The 19,094-nt window shown below is 40.5% G+C and overlaps 1 protein-coding gene across 5 annotated transcripts in view; it reads left to right on the forward strand.

Moving 5' to 3' along the window:
- MTHFD1L (methylenetetrahydrofolate dehydrogenase (NADP+ dependent) 1 like) overlaps window positions 1-19,094 on the forward strand; it is a 174,077-nt gene that overhangs the window by 69,013 nt on the left and 85,970 nt on the right. For all 5 annotated transcript variants that reach the window (XM_043888033.1, XM_043888036.1, XM_043888034.1 and 2 more), the window contains 2 exons: window positions 795-863; window positions 3,858-3,969. In XM_043888033.1, the coding sequence (XP_043743968.1) occupies window positions 795-863; window positions 3,858-3,969 (181 nt within the window). The remainder of the gene's footprint in view (window positions 1-794; window positions 864-3,857; window positions 3,970-19,094) is intronic.

The raw sequence follows: 19,094 nt of genomic DNA on the forward strand, positions 1-19,094 counted from the left end.
CAAGGAACTAGATCCTACATGCTACAAGTACGACCCAGCCCAGCCAAACAAATAAATAGAACAATATTTTTTTTAATTCCCTTCGTGGCCTGCTTTAGTACACTTTCCCCAGTAGTTCTCAGACTTCATCCCTGTTCTGTCTCTTCCTTGTCCTGTTCTTTTCCAGGAATGCAATAGGGAGCTGCAAATAGGAATGCAAAAGAGAGCCTAGTTCAAGCTTCATAGGAATGAAAGGAAGCAACCACAGCCACAAGTGGCTTCAGCTTCATTCTAGGCAGATGTAGAGTGAGAGACAGAAAACAAGACGCTTTTCCAGTGTCCTGAGTACCTTCTGCATCTGTGGGATGAGATGCGAGAGAGAACAGAAACCAGCGTGGGTGCCTTTAGGCACACCCCCTTCTCTCTACGTTCCCTTTCTGTAACCAGCCTTGTTTTCACTCTTCATCTTGTTTCTCAGGGCAATAGTGTAATCTCTGGGGATGAAAAATAACGTGCATAATTGCCAGAAAAAACCTAGGTGAATTGAAAGGAATGGTAAGCCCCTTATTTCAGTCAAGGAAGGTCTTGAGAAAAAATGCAATGACTCCTGCTTCCCCATCACATCCTAGAAGGGTTGGCATCCATTCAGGTGAGGGGAGAGCTCTGTGTCATGTATAGCTCAGAGTTGACGGCTGCCGGTGGGGTTGCCCATGCACGAGGCAGGCTGGTGAGAAGCGGCTGAGAATTCACCATCATGTGAATGATCTTTTGTTGATAATCTAAATAAGTGTATTTTTTGCCTCCCTTTTCTTTAGGGGGTGACAGGTGCTTTGACTGTTCTGATGAAAGACGCGATAAAACCAAATCTGATGCAGACCCTAGAAGTAAGTGATTTTCTTTTCATAGAAAGTGTTGACAGAGTTACATTAAGTAGATTGCTTGTGCATCTCTACATGGGAGCATTTCCAGCCAGTCTGAGCCTGTGAGGAGCATCAGAATAACTGGTTGGTCATCCAGAAAGACAAAGATTCTTGATATGATTCCTGCCTTGGCTAATGAAGTCCTGATTGACCAGAGTAGAAATTTAGAAACTCAATGAATGTCTGTCTTACATCTCAGCGACTTGTGTAGCCGTGGGTTAACCACATGCAGTGTAGACAGGAAATACCCACCTGCTGCAGTTCTGTCCAGTATGGTACCTATGGGCCCCTCGTGGTTATTTCAGTCTAAATTAGTCTAAATTTAAAATTCTGTTGTGCAGTCATAGTAGTTACATTTCTATCTATTTATTTTTATCAGCTACATTTTAAGTGCTCTATAGCCACATGTGGTTGGTGGTTATCATATTGGACAGAGCAGATAGAGAATATTTTGAGCACTGCAGAAAGTTCTTGTGGATAATGAATGCTCTTTTAGATCTCTGGTCAGCAAGGAACAGTTGAAGTGTTAATCTTATGAAATGGTTGAAAAGTCCATTATGGAGAATATTCATAGCTCTGTCATCGGAAAAACCAAGATAGTTCCTGTTATTACTTTGCTAAGTGATGTGTATATAAAATAAAATATTGAACTCAGGATAGATATTTTTATGTCTTGGGGTTAGTGATAGAATTTCTTAGACAAAGTGTTAACTCAATATACTGTGTCACATAAGTTGAGTGTGTGAGTCTGTGCTTGAATGTCCAACAGTGATGTTCTAAGAATTTTTATATCTATTTAAATCACATTCTGGGAATTCAAAAACCAGGGCTCTAATAAATACTTAATGCTGCTTTAGTGATGAATCTGCTGTGTGGCCTTTAATTTTAATCTAATTAAAATCAAACGCTGCCCATGTAGTCCTTAGAGATGGGAAGAACAGTGCTGATCCAGCCACACCCTGTTACCTGTCACCCTGGAGACTGGCCCCCATTGCTTCTTAAACAGGTGGCCGGGGTGAGATCTGCAGGACACAGGAGTGAAGCCCACTGCCTACCCGGGGGTGGCGCTTGTGGCCCTGTCTGTTTAAATTTTCCTCCCTAGCTCCACTCGTGTACTACGGGCGCTCCATCTTAGAACGCCCAAGGCTAGGAGGTGATGGAGACATTAAGATCTTAAACAGTGTTTCCTTCAGGGCACTGAAAGGTTTCTCTGCATAGAAGTGAGAACTATAAATGAACAGGCAGATGGAGATCTGGACAGTAAACATACATGTCTGCATTTCCATGAACACGGATCCCAGCATTATTTCACACTTTCACTCTCCACAATGAGTTTTCCTTCACTGCCTTTCTTCCTGCTTTTGTTCATTTTTCTCGGCTTTGAAACATGTTCACTCACAGCCCATCCTGGTTCATGGGAACTTTCCATGGCCCCACCCCCTGCATCGCTCCCTGCGTCCCCCCATGTCAGTGGAAGGGCAGCCTGTATTTTCACAGGTGGAGCCAAGGCTTCGTACACACAGACCTCAGTGGCCCTGGCTGGCTCCGAATAAAACCTGAACATTTTACTGAATGTGTATAATCTTTTTAGATAGGACTACAGTCTCTTCTGTTTGACAAAAGCATAGAAATGAAAGTAAAAGAAAAGTAATGTCATCTCATGACAAATTTTGTTTAAATCATTAAAATCTAAAGTTTTTGGGAGTTCCCTTATTTTTTTCTTCTGTCTTTCGAGCAACTTTGACATTTTACTATGAGTGAAATTTTTCTTTCATTGTCTTAATAGTTACCAGATTTTTAATAGGTAAGATAAACAATGAGAAAGATAAAATTTTCAAACATCTGAAGATTATCACTGTAAATATAAAAATGGCCAGTAATAATATGTACTTGCCCTGCCATGATTCCCACAATTCATTTATTGTGCTGATTTTGTGATTATATGTTTCTTGAATTAGTTGATTTCTTAATGGGGAAAAAAAACATTTAAACAAGCTTCTTAGGCCATCAGAGTTTAATTCCATTCTTTTTAAGAGTAAAATGCAGAATACTATGACATAAGGTTTATATCAGGGTCACTGAGGCAGCTAACACAGTGGCTTATTAAAATTTACAATAGGAAATAACTGGTTCTCATAGCTTTATTTTTTTTTAACTTTTTATTTTGTATTGGGATGTAGCTGATTAACAATGTTGAAATAGTTTCAGGTAAACAGCAAAGGGACTCAGCCATACATATACACCTATCCATTCTCCCCTAAACTCCCGTCCGGCAAGACTGCTGCCTAATGTTGAGCAGAGTTCCATGTGCTATACAGTAGGTCTTTGTTGGTTATCCGTTTTAAATATAGCAGCGTGTACATGTCCATCCCAAACTCCTTCACTGTCCCTTCCCCCACATCCTTCCTCCCAGCAACCATAAATTCCTTCTCTTAAGTCTGTGGGTCTCTTTGTGTTTTATCTTTCTTTTTTTTTTTTTTACCTGATACAGATTTTCCTTTTTTTATTTTATTTTATTTTTTTTACTTTTTTTTTTTTTTTTAATTAGTTGGAGGCTAATTACTTCACAACATTTCAGTGGGTCTTTGTGTTTTATACATAAATTCATTTGCATCCTTTCTTTTTCGATTCCACATATAAGGGATCTCATAGTATATTTCTCCTCTGTCTGACTTCACTCAGTTTGATCATCTCAAGATCCATCCACATTGCTACAAATGGCATTATTTCTTTCTTTTTAATGGCTGAGTGATATTCCATTATGTACATGTACCATATGCGTCGTGCGTGCCTTTGTTGATGGCCATTTAGGTTGCTTCCGCGTCTTGGCTGTGAACAGTGCTACAGTGAACATTGGGGTGCACGTATCATTTCAGATCTCGTTTTTCTCCAGGTAAATGCCCAGCAGAGGGATTGCAGGGTCATAGCTTTATAAAATTTGTTCTTCTGCTTCCACAGGGGACACCTGTATTTGTGCATGCTGGCCCCTTTGCCAACATCGCTCATGGTAACTCTTCAGTGCTGGCTGATAAAATTGCCCTGAAACTGGTTGGTGAAGGAGGATTTGTGGGTAAGTCAGTTTTTTTCACCTTAGTTGTTGCCAGAGTATGAAAGAAATCTTAACAAGTGATGGCTGGAACAGAGTGAGATCCATTCTGAATGAGATATATTCTTGTATGTCCACCTTTCAGAGATGACCTCAGTCCTGGAAAAGCCCTAATGTCTGGTCTGCACTAGTGATGTGACATTGTGGTTGAACCATAGATTTTGATGTCTGGTGCATGTGGTTTAGAAGATAAGCTCTGACACTTGCTGGTTATGTGACCTTGGGTACAGAATAGTGACCTCTGAGCCTCAGCTTTCTCATCTGTAAAATGGGGATGACAGTATTGTATCAAACCTTCAAGGGTTATTGTGAAAACCAAATGAGATTATTTGTTCATTCAGCAAATATTTATTGACAGCCTGCCGCATACAGCACGTGTGACTCAGCTGTGGCTATGCAGTAAGGGAAGCAGACCTAGTCCTGCCCTCCTGGAGCATGTTTTGTGTGTAGTTTAATAGGAGAAAGTGCTCTTTAAATGTCAGCTACTATTAGCAGTAATAGCACTACTGATTACTTGAAATGAAATCAGTCTGCTCTTCCTCGAATGGAATGTGTACTTTTGCACCTTAATGGATGGGAGATGCCCAACCATCAGACTTGGACATTTTTGCTGGTAAGACTTTGGACTTTTTGCTGCTGTGAAGCTCTTTGTGGTACCTACTTCTCTTTGGCTCTTGTTGGATATTCCAGCCAGAAAGAGGGGGGAACCGCCATAGAGTTTGCTCAGTCACTGCCAGCCCCAGTCCTACCCCTAATCCTGAGGCCATGAGAAAACAAAAGACACACAAACAAGGATTCATGAAATTCCTCTGTAATTTGACATTGGAGGTGTTACAGTGGCAGATTTCACATGCGAAAAGGTAATTTCCATTCACCATGTGAAAGCCTGTAATCATCAAGTCCAGCAGTTGCTTCTTTCTCACCAATCATCAGCCTTGTATCAAACTCAGAGGTGAGTTATTTTACTAGGAAAGATTCTGCTGGACAAACGAGCTTAGCTCCGCACTTTCACACTTAGCCATTACAAAGTTCATCAGGGTCATTGAGACTGTTTTGAGAATTCCTTATAGACATGCAGTCAGGATCAAATGAGGATTTATATGGTTCATTTCTCAAAGTTCTTATTATACAGCTCTCATGTACTTGCAGCTTCAGTACCGAATCCACTCTGAGAGTGGCTAGATGTGCTGTCTAAATGGATTTGCTAGATTGATCACAGCATAATTGTAGAGCTAATGGACAAAGAGATTGGGTAGGGCAGGCTCTGAAAGATTAGACGCTTATGTGAAGTGCAGGTTCCAATGCATCAACTCTACAAATAAAAGAGCTTCTTGAAGAAAGCACTCTCTTTTATGCTGATAGGGCTCTCTGCCTCTGTACCAGCCCTTACTTTATAAACACGTATTTATAGAATATGTGTTACTGTGGCAAAGGATCTTTAAAGGTATATGCTGATGATGTACACTGAACACAGTAGCTCTCTGTGTGGCCTTGGAGACGCTATTAGCATCTTTGGGCATGTCTCTTGTAGACATTCTCATCTGGAAAATGAGAAGTTGGACCAGACTAGGAGTTGGATCTGGATGGGTAGCTGTGGACCCAGAGTTAGAAGCTGTAGAATCAGAACCGTAACTGTTAATATGACTTGAAGCAATTTCCTTAACTTCTCTAGGAGTTAATGTCCTCCTTTGACAAAAGGAGAATACCTATGCTGCAGTTTTTAATGAGTACTAACAAATGAGGAAGTGCTTTGTAAACCTAATGTGCATGCTAAGTCACGTCCAACTCTTTGCGACCCTATGGACTATAGCCAGCCAGGCTCCTCTGTCCATGGGATTCTCCAGACAAGAATACCTGAGTGGGTTGCCATGCCCTCCTCCAGGGGATCTTCCCAACCCGGGATTGAGTCCACTTCTCTTAAATCTCCTGCATTGGCAGGCAGATTATTTACCACCAACACCACCTGGGAAGCCCCTTGTAAACCGAAGTAACTATGTAAATATCAATAATTATATGAATCATTTCTATGATCTCTTCTAAAAGGCCAAGGTAACCCATGTTTGCCTCAGTTTCCTTATCTATAAGGTGGGAATTTTAATAGGTCTTGCCTCATAGGTTTGAAATAAGGATTAGATGAGACCATGGACATGTTCTGGCGTGGTACCTGACACATGGTAAGACTGGATAATTTTTAGTCACTCCTCGTTGTTATTCACTCCATTTTTTGATACATGACTAATGGAGGTTCAATTTCCTTTATTTAGTTTTTATTTTCAAGTGTTGTAAGATGCTTCTAACATAAAATTTATCATTTTAACCATTTTCAAGTGTGCCGCTCGGTGAAACGCTTTCACGTTGTTGTGAAAACCATCAACACCATTCATCTCCAGGACTCTTCCTAGCGCAGGACTGGAGCTCTCTACCCATTAAGCAGCAACTCCATGTCTCCAATGCCTGAAACCACCCTTCCAGTTTCTGTCCCTGCACATGACTATTCTAGATAATTCATATCAGTGTTTTTCTGACTGGCTTATTTCACTTGGCATAATGTCCTCAAAGTTCACCAGTATTGTCATCATTTGTCAGAATTCCCTTACTAATTGCCTCAGGCTGAACAGTACTCCATAGTATGTATATACTTACTGCATTTTGTTTATCCATTCATCTGTCAATGGACACTTAGGCTGCTTCCACCTTTTGGCTGTTTTGAATAATGCTGCTGTGAATATGAGTGTGCAAATATCTCTGTTTATATTATTATTATTTTTTTTTAAATTTTTTTATTAGTTGGAGTATATTATTTTTGACATATAAAGATCACAGTCCGTTATGTGTCCCTGGTGACTCAGACGGTAAAGAACCCACATGCCAATGCAGGTTCATTCCCTGGGTCAAGAAGATCCCCTGGAGGAGGGCATGGCAATCCACTCCAGTATTCTTATCTTGAGAATCCCATGAGCAGAGGAGCCTGGCAGGCTATAGTCCATAACGTCGCACCGAGTTGGACACGACTGAATGATTTAGCACACAGCACGCATGTAACACTAGTGACTTACATCAGTATAAACCACAGGACTCAAGATCTATGTTGTTAAACCTTCAGGAAGGTGGTAAATTGATGCTGTGTCTCCATGAACTCTGGGAGCAAAGTCAGTGTCCTGAACAGAGGGAACAGGGACCATCATCACTCTTTACCAGTTTCCTGGTCGAGCTTGCTCTGTGGGCTGGTTCTTCCCTTGCACTTGGATAAAATTTGCAGTATATTACTCTCACTCCCAGTTAATGTCTTCGTGTCCAGTCTCATGAAGATCAAAACTTAATTTGCATTCAAATGGAAGCTTCTCTCCAGCGCAAAAACTGGGCCTGCGTCTAGATGACAGTGGGGGTGGAGGGTGGCTGCTTAGCTAACCCCCCGTCACCTTGCACTGAGGCTGCCTCTGGCCCCTCCAGGGTTGAAGCTTGGCCAGTTGATGATACCAGTGTAGCCTCTGCCACACTCTTTGCAGAAGATTTCTGGGCTATATATTTCCCTTTAAAAAAATTCTACTGCTGGTTCCATACCTGGTCTCTGGGTACCATAGCCGTTGGACGTCTGACCACCATCATTGGAAGTGCAGTTCCGTCTCTCACACGACCCTGCCATGGGCTGTGTCTTTTCAGCTCATAGACATTTTCTGGCCCCCCATGGCAGTATCACTGTTGAGCCTTTGCAGTTGTTCTGCTACAGCCTCACTTACTGGCTCCAGAAAAGGGGGAGCAGCTGGCAGGCCTGGAGTGAGACCCGCACATCCATAACTTTCTTTGAAGCAATCCTTGCCCAGTTTCTACCCTTGTCAACCCCTTTGAAAGGTATCTCTTGGACAAAGGGATACAAAATGTATCTTCAAGCAATTCCTTTGCACGTGCTGCTAGGTCTAGCATCATTCTTTGGCATGTGAGCAGTTGACATGGTTTTGGGGCATCACTGAAATGCAAAAGACCCCCATTTTGACATCCTTCTACTGAAGCTAAATGTAGTAGTACAGATTTATTTGAAGTCTGAGAACGAATTTATGCCCGTAGAAGTGTGGTTGTATATGAGAGTGTATCTCTTAAGATATAAAAAATCTCAAGCTCGAAAGAGAAAGATTGATAACTTGTGTTATATTTTTAAAAATAGTTATGATAAAAGATACAAGACTGAAAAAGCACTTGACAGATTGGGAGGGGACATTTTCAAAGATAATAGGCAAATGACTGGTGTTCAGAATATATACAGCATGGACTACAGACTGATTTAATAAAGAAAAAGGGAATAATCCAGTAGAAAACCCAGCAAAGAATTTTTTTTTTAAGGAAATTCACAGAAAAACTGCAATTTGACAGAATTTCTGGTCCAAAGAAAATGCATTTAAGTCCTTTGAAAGAATTTATTTTGGTACACATTTATTGAGCATCTGCTATATGTCAAGTAATACAGGAAGGAAGTGGGAATCAAAGATCATTGAGATATGTCTCTTACCCCCAGTAATTTATAATGTGGGTGTGAGAGGCCCATAAACGGAGTCTGAGAGGTGAGTACAGTGGTTATGAGGTTTAATATTGTATTGATTAACAAGGAACCTTAAGAGATAATGGGTATCTCTCGAGTAAAATTTTCTTTACATGACTGGTTTTGCTAAGGTACATTTAGTCTAATTTTTTGTTCTGTCCCAACACTCACAAGGATGGGATTATTTTGTCTACTCTAAAATGATTACTCTAACATAATGGAATCAGTATTCCATCTAGACTTAAAACAGAGTGGAGTTTAATGAATTGCATGAATTCATTAGACCAGAGCAAAAGGCTTCATGACAGTTTAGTGAAAGTGTTAGCTGCTCATTCACGTCTGACTCTTTTGCAGCCCTATAGACTGTAGCCCATCAGGCGCCTCTGTCCATGGAATTCTGTAAGCAAAGATACTGGAGTGGGTAACCATTCCCTTTTCCAGGGGATCTTGCTAACCCAGGGATTGAACCTGGGTCGCCTGCATTGCAGGAGTATTCTTTACTGTCTGAGCCACCAGGGAATTTTGATTTCTCTTTCTCCTTTAGTAAACACTTCTTGTGGGAGTCCCCTTGACTTAACAGTTATTGCTATAAAGAAAAATATTTTTTTGGCATCTAACCCCAATCGTGTTATTTCGAAAAGTGAAAAGAAAGAAAAGGAAAACAGTGCTGAGTTTCTAGGTTTTTAGAAATGATCTCATATTTAAACTATTTGTAGGGATTTGTTTTCTCCCCTCTTAATTTGGTTTTGATTCCACTTTCGAATGAATACCTTGCCTTCACCCAGGAATGCAGCGTCCACGTATACGGCTTCATAGCCAGCAGTTGTTAGCTGCCAGTCACAGCCACCCTCCCATAACTAAATACAGAATTAGATATAGGAGTATATATACTTAAAAAAAAAAGTCTCCACAATTCTCATTAGATTCTCGAAGGAGTCTGTGACTCAAAAAAGAGTCATCTCGTAGCCTGATGGATGTTGTATGCATTTTAAGTCTACTCACTTTTGTGATCTATATAAAGCTTTAGTGGCTTTTGATTTTCCAGCCACATTTGACAGTTCACAGCCTTGTCCAGACTCCACAAAGTCAAGAAGTCACCTAATCAGTTGTCAGTCTTCTCCTTGCTAGCTACAGAACAACATGCAGACCCAGGCTGGCCATTCCAGGTGCTTCCGGGGAACATAAGCATAAACACTGCAGCAGAAGAGTAAGTCTAGACCAGTGCCCAATTAAACCAGGCACCGGAGCTTGGCTGGCCGTGAACGTTTCAGGATTAGGATTTAGAGATCAGAACACACAGCTGTGGCATTTCCAAGACAAACTAAGTGGGATTAGGAAACAAAGCCTTGGCAGTATTTTCATTATAAATGCTCCCATTCTCTGAGTTGTTCCCAAGCTCCAGACCTGTGCTAAAGCAGTCATGTACGTTCTCACTTAATCCTTAAACAGTTCTGATTATCCCCGTCTTACAGCTGACACAACTGAGGCTTACCGAGATTATGAAGCATGTCTGCCATCACTCAGCCAGTAAGTGGTGGAGGGTACAACTTCCAGGCTCCTCTCTCTCAAACCTGTATAGATGATCAACCAGCTCTTCTGCCTATGATGATAGTCGCATCTCTCTTTACCTGTTTCCAGTCCACGCTCATTAAATAATCATTTGTTTCAGATGACCGGTCTATAGCAGATGGTCACATTTAAAATGAGTACCAATGTAATTATTCTGATATAGAATAATATGTGAAAACAGTAGTGGAATAAATTTGGTTTTTTTTTATTCTTCTCTTACTACTTTAAAAGATCTTTTCCCTGAATATATTGCTAATTAAATGTTGTTTTATAGAGTCACATTCTTATATACTCACTGTTCCCCTCACGTGTGTCCTTGGCAGACATTCTTCCCAACATTTGTATGTGTGTGTGTGTGTGTGTGCGCGTGCACGCTCACACGCACTCAGTAGTGTCAGACTGTAGCCAGCCAGGCTCCTCTGTCTGTGGAGTTCTACAAGTTCTACAGGCAGGAATACTGGAGTGAGTTGCCATGCCCTCCTCCCGGGGATCTTCCCCACCCAGGGATGGAACCCACATCTCTTATGTCTCCTGCATTGGCAGGTGGGTTCTTTGCCACAGGCACCACCTGGGAAGCCCTCCCGACATTTATATTGTATGGGCTTCCCTGGTGTCTCAGATGGTAAAGAATATGCCTGCAATTTAGGAGACCCGGGTTCAATCCCTGGATCGGGACGATTCCCTGGAGAAGGGAATGGCTACCCACTCCAGTATTCTTGCCTGGGAACTCCCATGGACAGGGAGCCTGGACACAGTTGAGTGACTAACACTTTATACTGTTGGACTGTTTTAAACCTTGCCCAGCTAGTGGTAATGAAATGGTAGTTCATTATAGTTGTGGGTATAGACATATTTATGGACATATCAATTTGTGAATTGCCTATTTTCTTTGAGGCCATTTACCTCTTTCTTATTCATTTATAATATCCTTTATATGTTCCCAATATGAATATTTTACCATCCTGTGCTACAAATGTATTCTCCCACATGTGGCTTGTCTTTTCAACCTGTTCCTTGTAGCTTTTCCTTTTTCCATCCTTTCTGCTTTTGGCCATACTGCGTAGCCTGTGGGTTCTTAGTTCCCCCAACTATGGGTTGTACCAGTGCCCCCTGCTCTGGAAGCCTAGAGCCCTAACCGCTGGACCACAATGGAATTCCATCCATCCGCTTGAGTATAGATCATCTGCATTGGTTCATAAAATGTTGGTTCTTACACATAAGCCTTTAATCATTTTAGAATTTATGCTTGTGTACCTCATCCCCTTTTCATTAGTCATAAAATTTGTGAAACTTTTCTTCCTCTGCAATTCTTTCAGAGGTGCTTGTCAGCTCTGGCTCAGAAAAAAAGAAACAAATAGCCAAAAAGTCTCAACAAATCTAAGCCAGCGCTCAAGGTCATGCATGTGCTGGTCAGCTGTTTGCTTTGCAATCTGCCTCTGGAACTGCCTTTCAGTACGTTTATCCTGGCACTCTATGTCCCCAAGGAAGAGGAGCCAAAGATGGTTTCTCCAGCACCGCTTATCACTACAGAGATTAGGGCTTTCTTCTAGAAGAGCATCAAGCATTACCTCTTGCCAGCTCTTCCTCTTTTGATGGTGAGCTTTACTCAGCAGTGGTACCTGGTCTTTTATTTTATTCTTTTTAGGCTACACTGTGTGGCTTGCAGGGTCTTAGTTCCCCAACCAGAAATTGAACCCCAGGCACTCAGCAATGCAAGTGGGAAGTCCTAACCCTTGGGCATTCTCGATACTTGGTCTTTTAGGAGCCTGGTTTCTATTTGTTTTGGGGATTTTGAATTTGGGTTGGGAAAGGTATTAGAAGTCATGCTCCCCACCCCTCACCCCAATCCCATTTCTCTGCCTCTCCACTAAAAGTGACCACCATCCTGGACTCTGGGAATTGATATTCAGGTTTTTAGTTATTGCTGCTAACTTAATTGTATTCTTGGGTATATATCAACTATTTTCATAAACATTTTTTTTTTAATAAACATTTTTAAAATTTAGAAGTAAATTTCTTAATTACAGGTCACCAAATTTTACAGCCTGATCTTCCAGTGCTTCAGTGAAATTCAGCTACAATAATAAGTTAGACTAATGGGGTCATTTTAATGCCAGTATGGTTTATTGATCGTTTTCTGCTCTCATACTGAAACTCCAGGTAATGGAGGTGATTTTCCTTGTAGCAGCCACACATGTCAGTTCGCAGTCTTCAGCCGCCCGGATTTGAGTTGCTCTCTGCTGTGTGCTATGACCGTGGGTAGTTTGAATAAGCCCCTGAATTGTGACTTCTCCTTACCTACCTCAAGGCTTGTTCTCAAGTGCAATAATGCTGGAGAAGCCCAAACTGAACAGTGGACACCAGCTGCTGTTACCACCATAAGATGCTAAGGATCTTTACTTTTAAGATACTTCACAAATACTGACGCTTTCTTTTTTTTTTTTTCCTTCTTTTTTAAAAAATTTATTTATTTTAATTGGAGGCTAATTACTTTACAGTATTGTAGTGGGTTTTGCCATACATTGACATGAATCCATCACGGGTGTACATGTGTTCCCCATCCTGAACCCCCCTCCCGCCTCCCTCCCCATCCCATCCCTCTGGGTCATCCCAGTGCACCAGCCCTGAGGACCCTGTCTCATGCATCCAACCTGGGCTGGCGATCTATTTCACATATGATAATATACATGTTTCAATGCTATTCTCTCAAATCATCCCACCCTCGCCTTCTCCCACAGAGTCCAAAAGACTGTTCTATACATCTGTGTTTCTTTTGCTGTCTCACATACAGGGTTATCGTTACCATCTTTCTAAATTCCATATATATGTGTGAGTATACTGTATTGGTGTTTTTCTTTCTGGCTTACTTCACTCTGTATAATAGGCTCCAGTTTCATCCACCTCATTAGAACTGATTCAAATGTGTTTTTTTTAATGGCTGAGTAATATGACGCTTTCTTTTTAAATATTTATTTGGCCGCACCAGGTTTAGTTGTGACATGGGGGCTCCAGTTCCTCTGACCAGGGATGGAACCTGGGCCCCCTGCATTGGCAGGCAGACTCTCCCTGGACCACCAGGGAAGTCCCTAATGCATTCTTGCAATTGAGGGATGTCTGTGTTCTGACAATGGAAAACACTCCTGCTTGTTCCCTTCTCAGACAGAGACATTTAGGACCGCTGTCCACAGAAAGGACCTGAGACTCTGAGGGGATCCAATGACTCTTTTAAGTTGGAAGAATCCTTCTAGACAGACTTGTTTACAATGCTGTGTAGTGACCAGGGAGAAAGCAGGATGCCCTGGAACTCTGCACTCACAGGCATATGACTGCACTCCGGTCCATTTCCTTCTTGACATCTGAAACTCTCGTTTGCTCACGACTGAAATAACAGGAAAAAATATTTTAGAATTTTCAACAATAACGTGGCGGTGTATTTTCTGTAACCTGTTTCATCTGGCAACTGTGAATCTACCACCTCCTAGGTTATCAGCAGGTATTCAGGTTATTTCCCGTGGTTGCGTTATTATCAACACATATTCTTTCTCCCTGCTGCCTTCCACATCAGGTCCTGTGCACGGATTCTCACTCTCCAAGCTCCCTCATAACTACATGGTTTGCTCCCTTGCTTCACTCATTCCTCGGCTTATGTGTCAGGGAGGCCTTCTGCACTTGATCTTAGCCAAAAGGCCAAGAAGCGATCAGGGGGGCCTTCTGTATGCATTACAACTGAAAGCACCCATCCCCTCGATAGCACCCCCGGCCCCCCTCACGAGTACCCCCACCCCCCTATGTTGTTGCCAGCCATGCAGGCATCTGTGAGACACAGTCTGTCTCTCTCCTGAAGATAAATCCTTTAGGGCACTGGGATTTGTGCCTTTTGTTCAGTGCTGTATCCTCAGCTTCTGAGTAAATGATCTAACAAATGATTTCCCAGGTCACAGAACTCCACAGAGGTCAGGAGCATCCTAAGTTTTCCACCTTAGAAGTAGAACTGAGCAGATGCATCATAGGGACAGCCCCAGCTCATATACCAGCCCTGTTTCTTATCAGCTGTGACTTTGAACACGTTATATAGTGCTGTGTTCTCAAATTCACCCCTTCCCTTTTTTTTATACCAAACACTTGACTATCCTAAAGTAAAACTCAGGCACTATAACCTTCTACAGATAATTTCAAAAAATAATGTAATGTGTTAGTTGTGACATAAAAATATTTTATGGTAACATGCATTTCAATATGTATTTTTTAATTAATTTAATTTTTGGCTGTGTTGGGTCTTTGTTGCTGTGTGCAGGCTTTTTCTAGTTGTGGGGCGCTGGGGCTACTCTCCAGCTGTGAGCTTCTCATTGCAGTGGCTTCTCTTGTGCAACACTGGCTCTAGGGTGCTTGGACTGAGTAATTATGGTGCCCAGGCTTAGTTGCCCCGTGGCATGTGGATTCTTCCCAGACCAGGCATTGAATCTGTGTCCCCTGCACTGGCTGATTCTTAACCACTGGACCACCAGGGAAACCCTTCAGGATGTATTAATTAGAAGAAATATTTCGACTGCACTAGAGTGATCAGGTGCTTGCATATACACAGAATTCTTATGCGACCATCACGAGTGCAAAAGGATTAGGTGTGTTTTGGCAACTCAGATGTCACAAGTGGTTATTGGCATCGATGCAGTTTTCTGCAAAAGCGAATATCTCTTTGCAAAGTTCCAAAGAAAACAAAGTTAACCTTCTTTCAATTTGCACTCTTGTTTACATTCCTTAAAAGTGGGGTACACATTGATAGCTTGGAGTTTTTATGTAAAGCAGATTGGGAGGAGGGCTTTAAGTTCATATCATCACAGTCAGGTTTTCCCAACGCAGGAGTGAAGGGACAGTGGACAAATCTTTGTGGGGCTGTCCTGCGCAACGCAGCATCTTCTGTATCCTGGCCCCGCCCACAAGTTGAGGACCAGCTGTGTGCTGGGCATCTTGCTGGGGGCGTTCTGTGTTACATGTATATCTTTAATGTCTTATACCAGCCCTCAACGAAAGTTGTCCTAATACTCCCGTTTTACAGCTGAGGAAACTGGGCATCCCAGGGAGTGAGTAGGTGCCCAAAGACAAACAGCTAGTGCAAGTGGGGTGGTGGGAAGGGGTGCGGCAGAGTCTAAGCCCCAGTCTAGAACTTTGGCTTTTATCACTGTGCCTTACTGCTTCCTAAAGGTCTGTTTTCATTCCATATCATCATCATCACATAGCCCTGTGCTTATTAGCACATAACTGGCACTGAATAAATGGCTTTTTAAATAAATGATGAATAATAGACATCAGTTTACTAAATAACTTATCTACTGGCAAACATGTCTGAATTTCCCCTAGGCTTTTTATGGTAAACACTGGTATTTCTTTGGGCGGTGGTGTTTTGAGGTAGTAATTGATTAATTAAAAGAGTAATTAAGTAAAAATAGTGAACAGTTTGGAAAGGAGTTTGAACTTTAGGAATGTCTGACCTGACCTTAACTGTTTCTTTATGTGCTGCAAAATGCAAATTTATTTTCCATGCGTTATCTAGCCCATCCCTACTTAGAATTTATGTGTATGCTAAATAATGCACTCCTAATGTAGTTCTGCTTACCATCATAAAATATGGAGTTAAAATAAGACCCCTGTCAAAACACTGTCTTGCAGGGATTAGTGCTATGACTGTTAACATAAAATGATTTTAAAATGCATAGACTTTATGAGGATTAAAAGTAAAAATATCCACTGTGCAATAACATTTAAATTTATATCGCTGCTATCTTGCCCCATCTTGGCTGTGAACTTTCCGCCGGAGGATGCTGAAAAGAGTCCAGTTACCCTTACTTCATGTATAAATTTAGAAAATTGCAATTATATGAGGTTTTTCGTAAGCTTTCATTCATACCAATGTTTGATATAATTACAATATTGTGCTGTTCTCATGCAAAGAAAACCGAATAGAATTTTGAGTAAGAAATAGAAGAAAACTCCATCAGTAAATGAATAGTGTATTCTTACGTCCAGTTTTTTAATGTCTTTTGGGGGGAGGGGAGAGAAAATTGGATTATTAGGACTTTCTATAAGTTCCAACCTCCTGTTAGCTTCAACCATAATTGTTCTTTTAGCCATTAATTTTTTTTTAATTTATTTATTTACTTGTCTGTGCTGGCTCTTAGTTGCAGCACGTGGGATCTTAGTTGTGACATGGGAAATTTTTTCACTGTGGCATGCAAACTCTTAGTTACAACATGTGGGATTTAGTTCCCTGCACAGGGAACGAACCTGGACCCCCTACATTGGGAGTGCAGAGGCTTAGTCACTGAACCACCAGGAAAGTCCCAGCCATTAATGTTTTAATGCAAGTAATATCAATTTTAAAAACTCCCTCAAGTTTAAAAGAACCATGTCCAGTTACAAAGTGCTTGGTATCCAATTCAAAATAAAGCAGAGTGAAGAAGTAACTCTTTACTTGAACACAGAAGTATCTCAATGGAATGATAAAGACCTCATGCGATAGAAGAATTTGAATATATTTGAAAGACAGAAACTAACAATTAGCTTCATATTAAATAGTAAAGTCCTAAAGGTGCACACATGTATTAAGTCCATGACAAAAATATTTATATTATCACTGTCATTATTCTTCATTATCCTGTAGGTACTAGCCAATGAAATAAACAAGAACAATATGAAAGTATTGATATTAGAAAGAAAATAATAAATTTCCCTCTGTTTATATACAGTATGATTGTATAATAGAAAGTTCAAGAAATTTATTTTAAGTAATAAAAGTTCTGGTTGGTTATTTGGATGCAATGTAAATATGTAATAGTTTCCTTTCTATCAGCAATAAGGAGATACTGTAAAGGGGGAAATATTCTATTTATATGTGTGTCACCAAACTATAAAATTCATGGGAATAAATTTAGCAAGAAATGAGAATATAGAAAGAAAATCATAAAATTTTACTGAACGTCACAAAATAAGACTCTTGAGTCTGAATCATTGGTGAGACATACACCATGTTCTTGAATGAGAATAACCAGTATTAATCATCATTTCTCTGTCAAACTAGCATGTAAATTACCATAAAATTGCTACATATTGCCAGAGTATATGGTTATGTTGGGGAAAGAAAAAATTTCCGCCTACCCTGGTAGGTATTTCTGGCTGGCCTAATAGTTACAGTGACATCAGACAGATTAACAAAGGAAAACCCAAATTTAATTATGTACATACAGAGAATCAGAATATGAGAGATTCCAAAGACAGTCAGGTAAAATGAGGTATATGTGCCATCCTGGACTAAGGATTAGGGATAAATACAGAATCTAAGAAAACATGAGTTTGAAGATCTCTATATATATATCTGGGGGCTTCCCTGGGGGCTCAGATGGTAAAGAATCTACCTGCAATGCAGGAGACCCAGATTCGATCCCTGGGTCAGGATGATCCCCTGGAGAAGGAAATGACAACCCTCTCCAGTATTCTTGCCAGAAAAATTTCGTGGACAGAAGAGCTTGATGGGCTAAGTCCATAAGGTAGCAAAGAGTCAGACATGATTGAAGCGACTTGGTATACTGAGGAACATGAGCATCATAGTTAAATAGCAATATTTGTCTGGATTCTAAAATAATAAATCATGAGGAAAGACAAAAAAAGTTTTAAAGAACAATGATGGATGATTTACCTAACTCTAGATATCAAAACAAGATAATACTGCCATAACAATAAAGAGGAATAAAACTGATATCAAAGGAGACTCCAGAGTGTCCTTAATTAGACTTATTCCACCATATATAGAACTTTCAAATTAAAGTCTTGTATCAATTTATTCAGCATAAAGACATACCAAATTTAATGTGAAAATTAAAACCTAAACCTTTAAGAAAAAAAGCAAAAAGTATGGTATTATTGGTGTAACATCAAGGTTATTAAAAAAAATAGATTTACATGGAACCTAGAAAGACGTTCACAGTAAAATAAATCAAGTTGTTAAACAGTATTCATATTTCTTGTATTTTAAAACTTATAAAATATTTACATTCAATGAAAAGGTATACATGAAGCATGTCAGGTGATTGCTGTCGTTGACATGTGGGAAACGGAGTCATGGTGATGTTCATGTAATTCTTTACATATTTTGGTGGTGGTTTAGTCACTAAGGCATGTCTGACTCTTGCGACCCCATGGACTGTAGCCTGCCAGGCTCCTTTATGGGATTCTCCAGGCAAGAAGACTGGAGTAGGCTGCCATTTCCTTCTCCAGAGGATCTTCCCGACCCAGGAATCAAACCCGAGCCTTCTGCATTACAGGCAGAATACATAGTTTAGTATTTTTGAAAGTTTTACAATTAGTGTGTGTTACTTTTATAATTTTATTTTTAAAAAAGGAAAATCTGATTTAAAATCTGAAGTAAGTTCATACTCAGAGTTGGGGAGAAGTGGTATCTAGTCAGAGTGCTTAGAACACTGAATGAACAGATGAATATGATAGGAAAGCGTTAGTGGGTTCTGGGGATAGGTTAGCTGAAATATAAGACCTGGGGGAAATGAAGATGAGGTCATTTGGAGGGGAATAAATGCTAGTCTGAAATGTTGTGCTTTCAATACGGTGGAAATAAATGCACAGTTCTTAAATAGTCATTCCCTATTCTTAAGACACCCTGAGAAGATGGCATTTGGGGGATGTTTTGAAGAAAGGTTGAGATATAATCCAGTAAAACAAGACAGGGGAAAGAAGGGAAAGTATGTGTTCAAGGAATCACCATAGTTCAGCTAGTTCCAAGATAAGGCAGACAAAACAGGTTGGAAGTATATTTTCAACATCCTTAAAATTCATGGAGAAGAGCATACATATAGTTTCTGATCCATGAGAACTTCCGGAATGATTTTGTAGAATTATTGTTACAAGAATGCCACTTGAAGATGGGGTTCCCTTTCCACCACCCCTTCCCATCAGATAAGTCAGTATGCCTTCCTGAAGAAAATAA

This window comes from Cervus elaphus, chromosome 26 (assembly GCF_910594005.1).
Source record: "Cervus elaphus chromosome 26, mCerEla1.1, whole genome shotgun sequence".
NCBI classification, from domain to species: domain Eukaryota; kingdom Metazoa; phylum Chordata; class Mammalia; order Artiodactyla; family Cervidae; genus Cervus; species Cervus elaphus.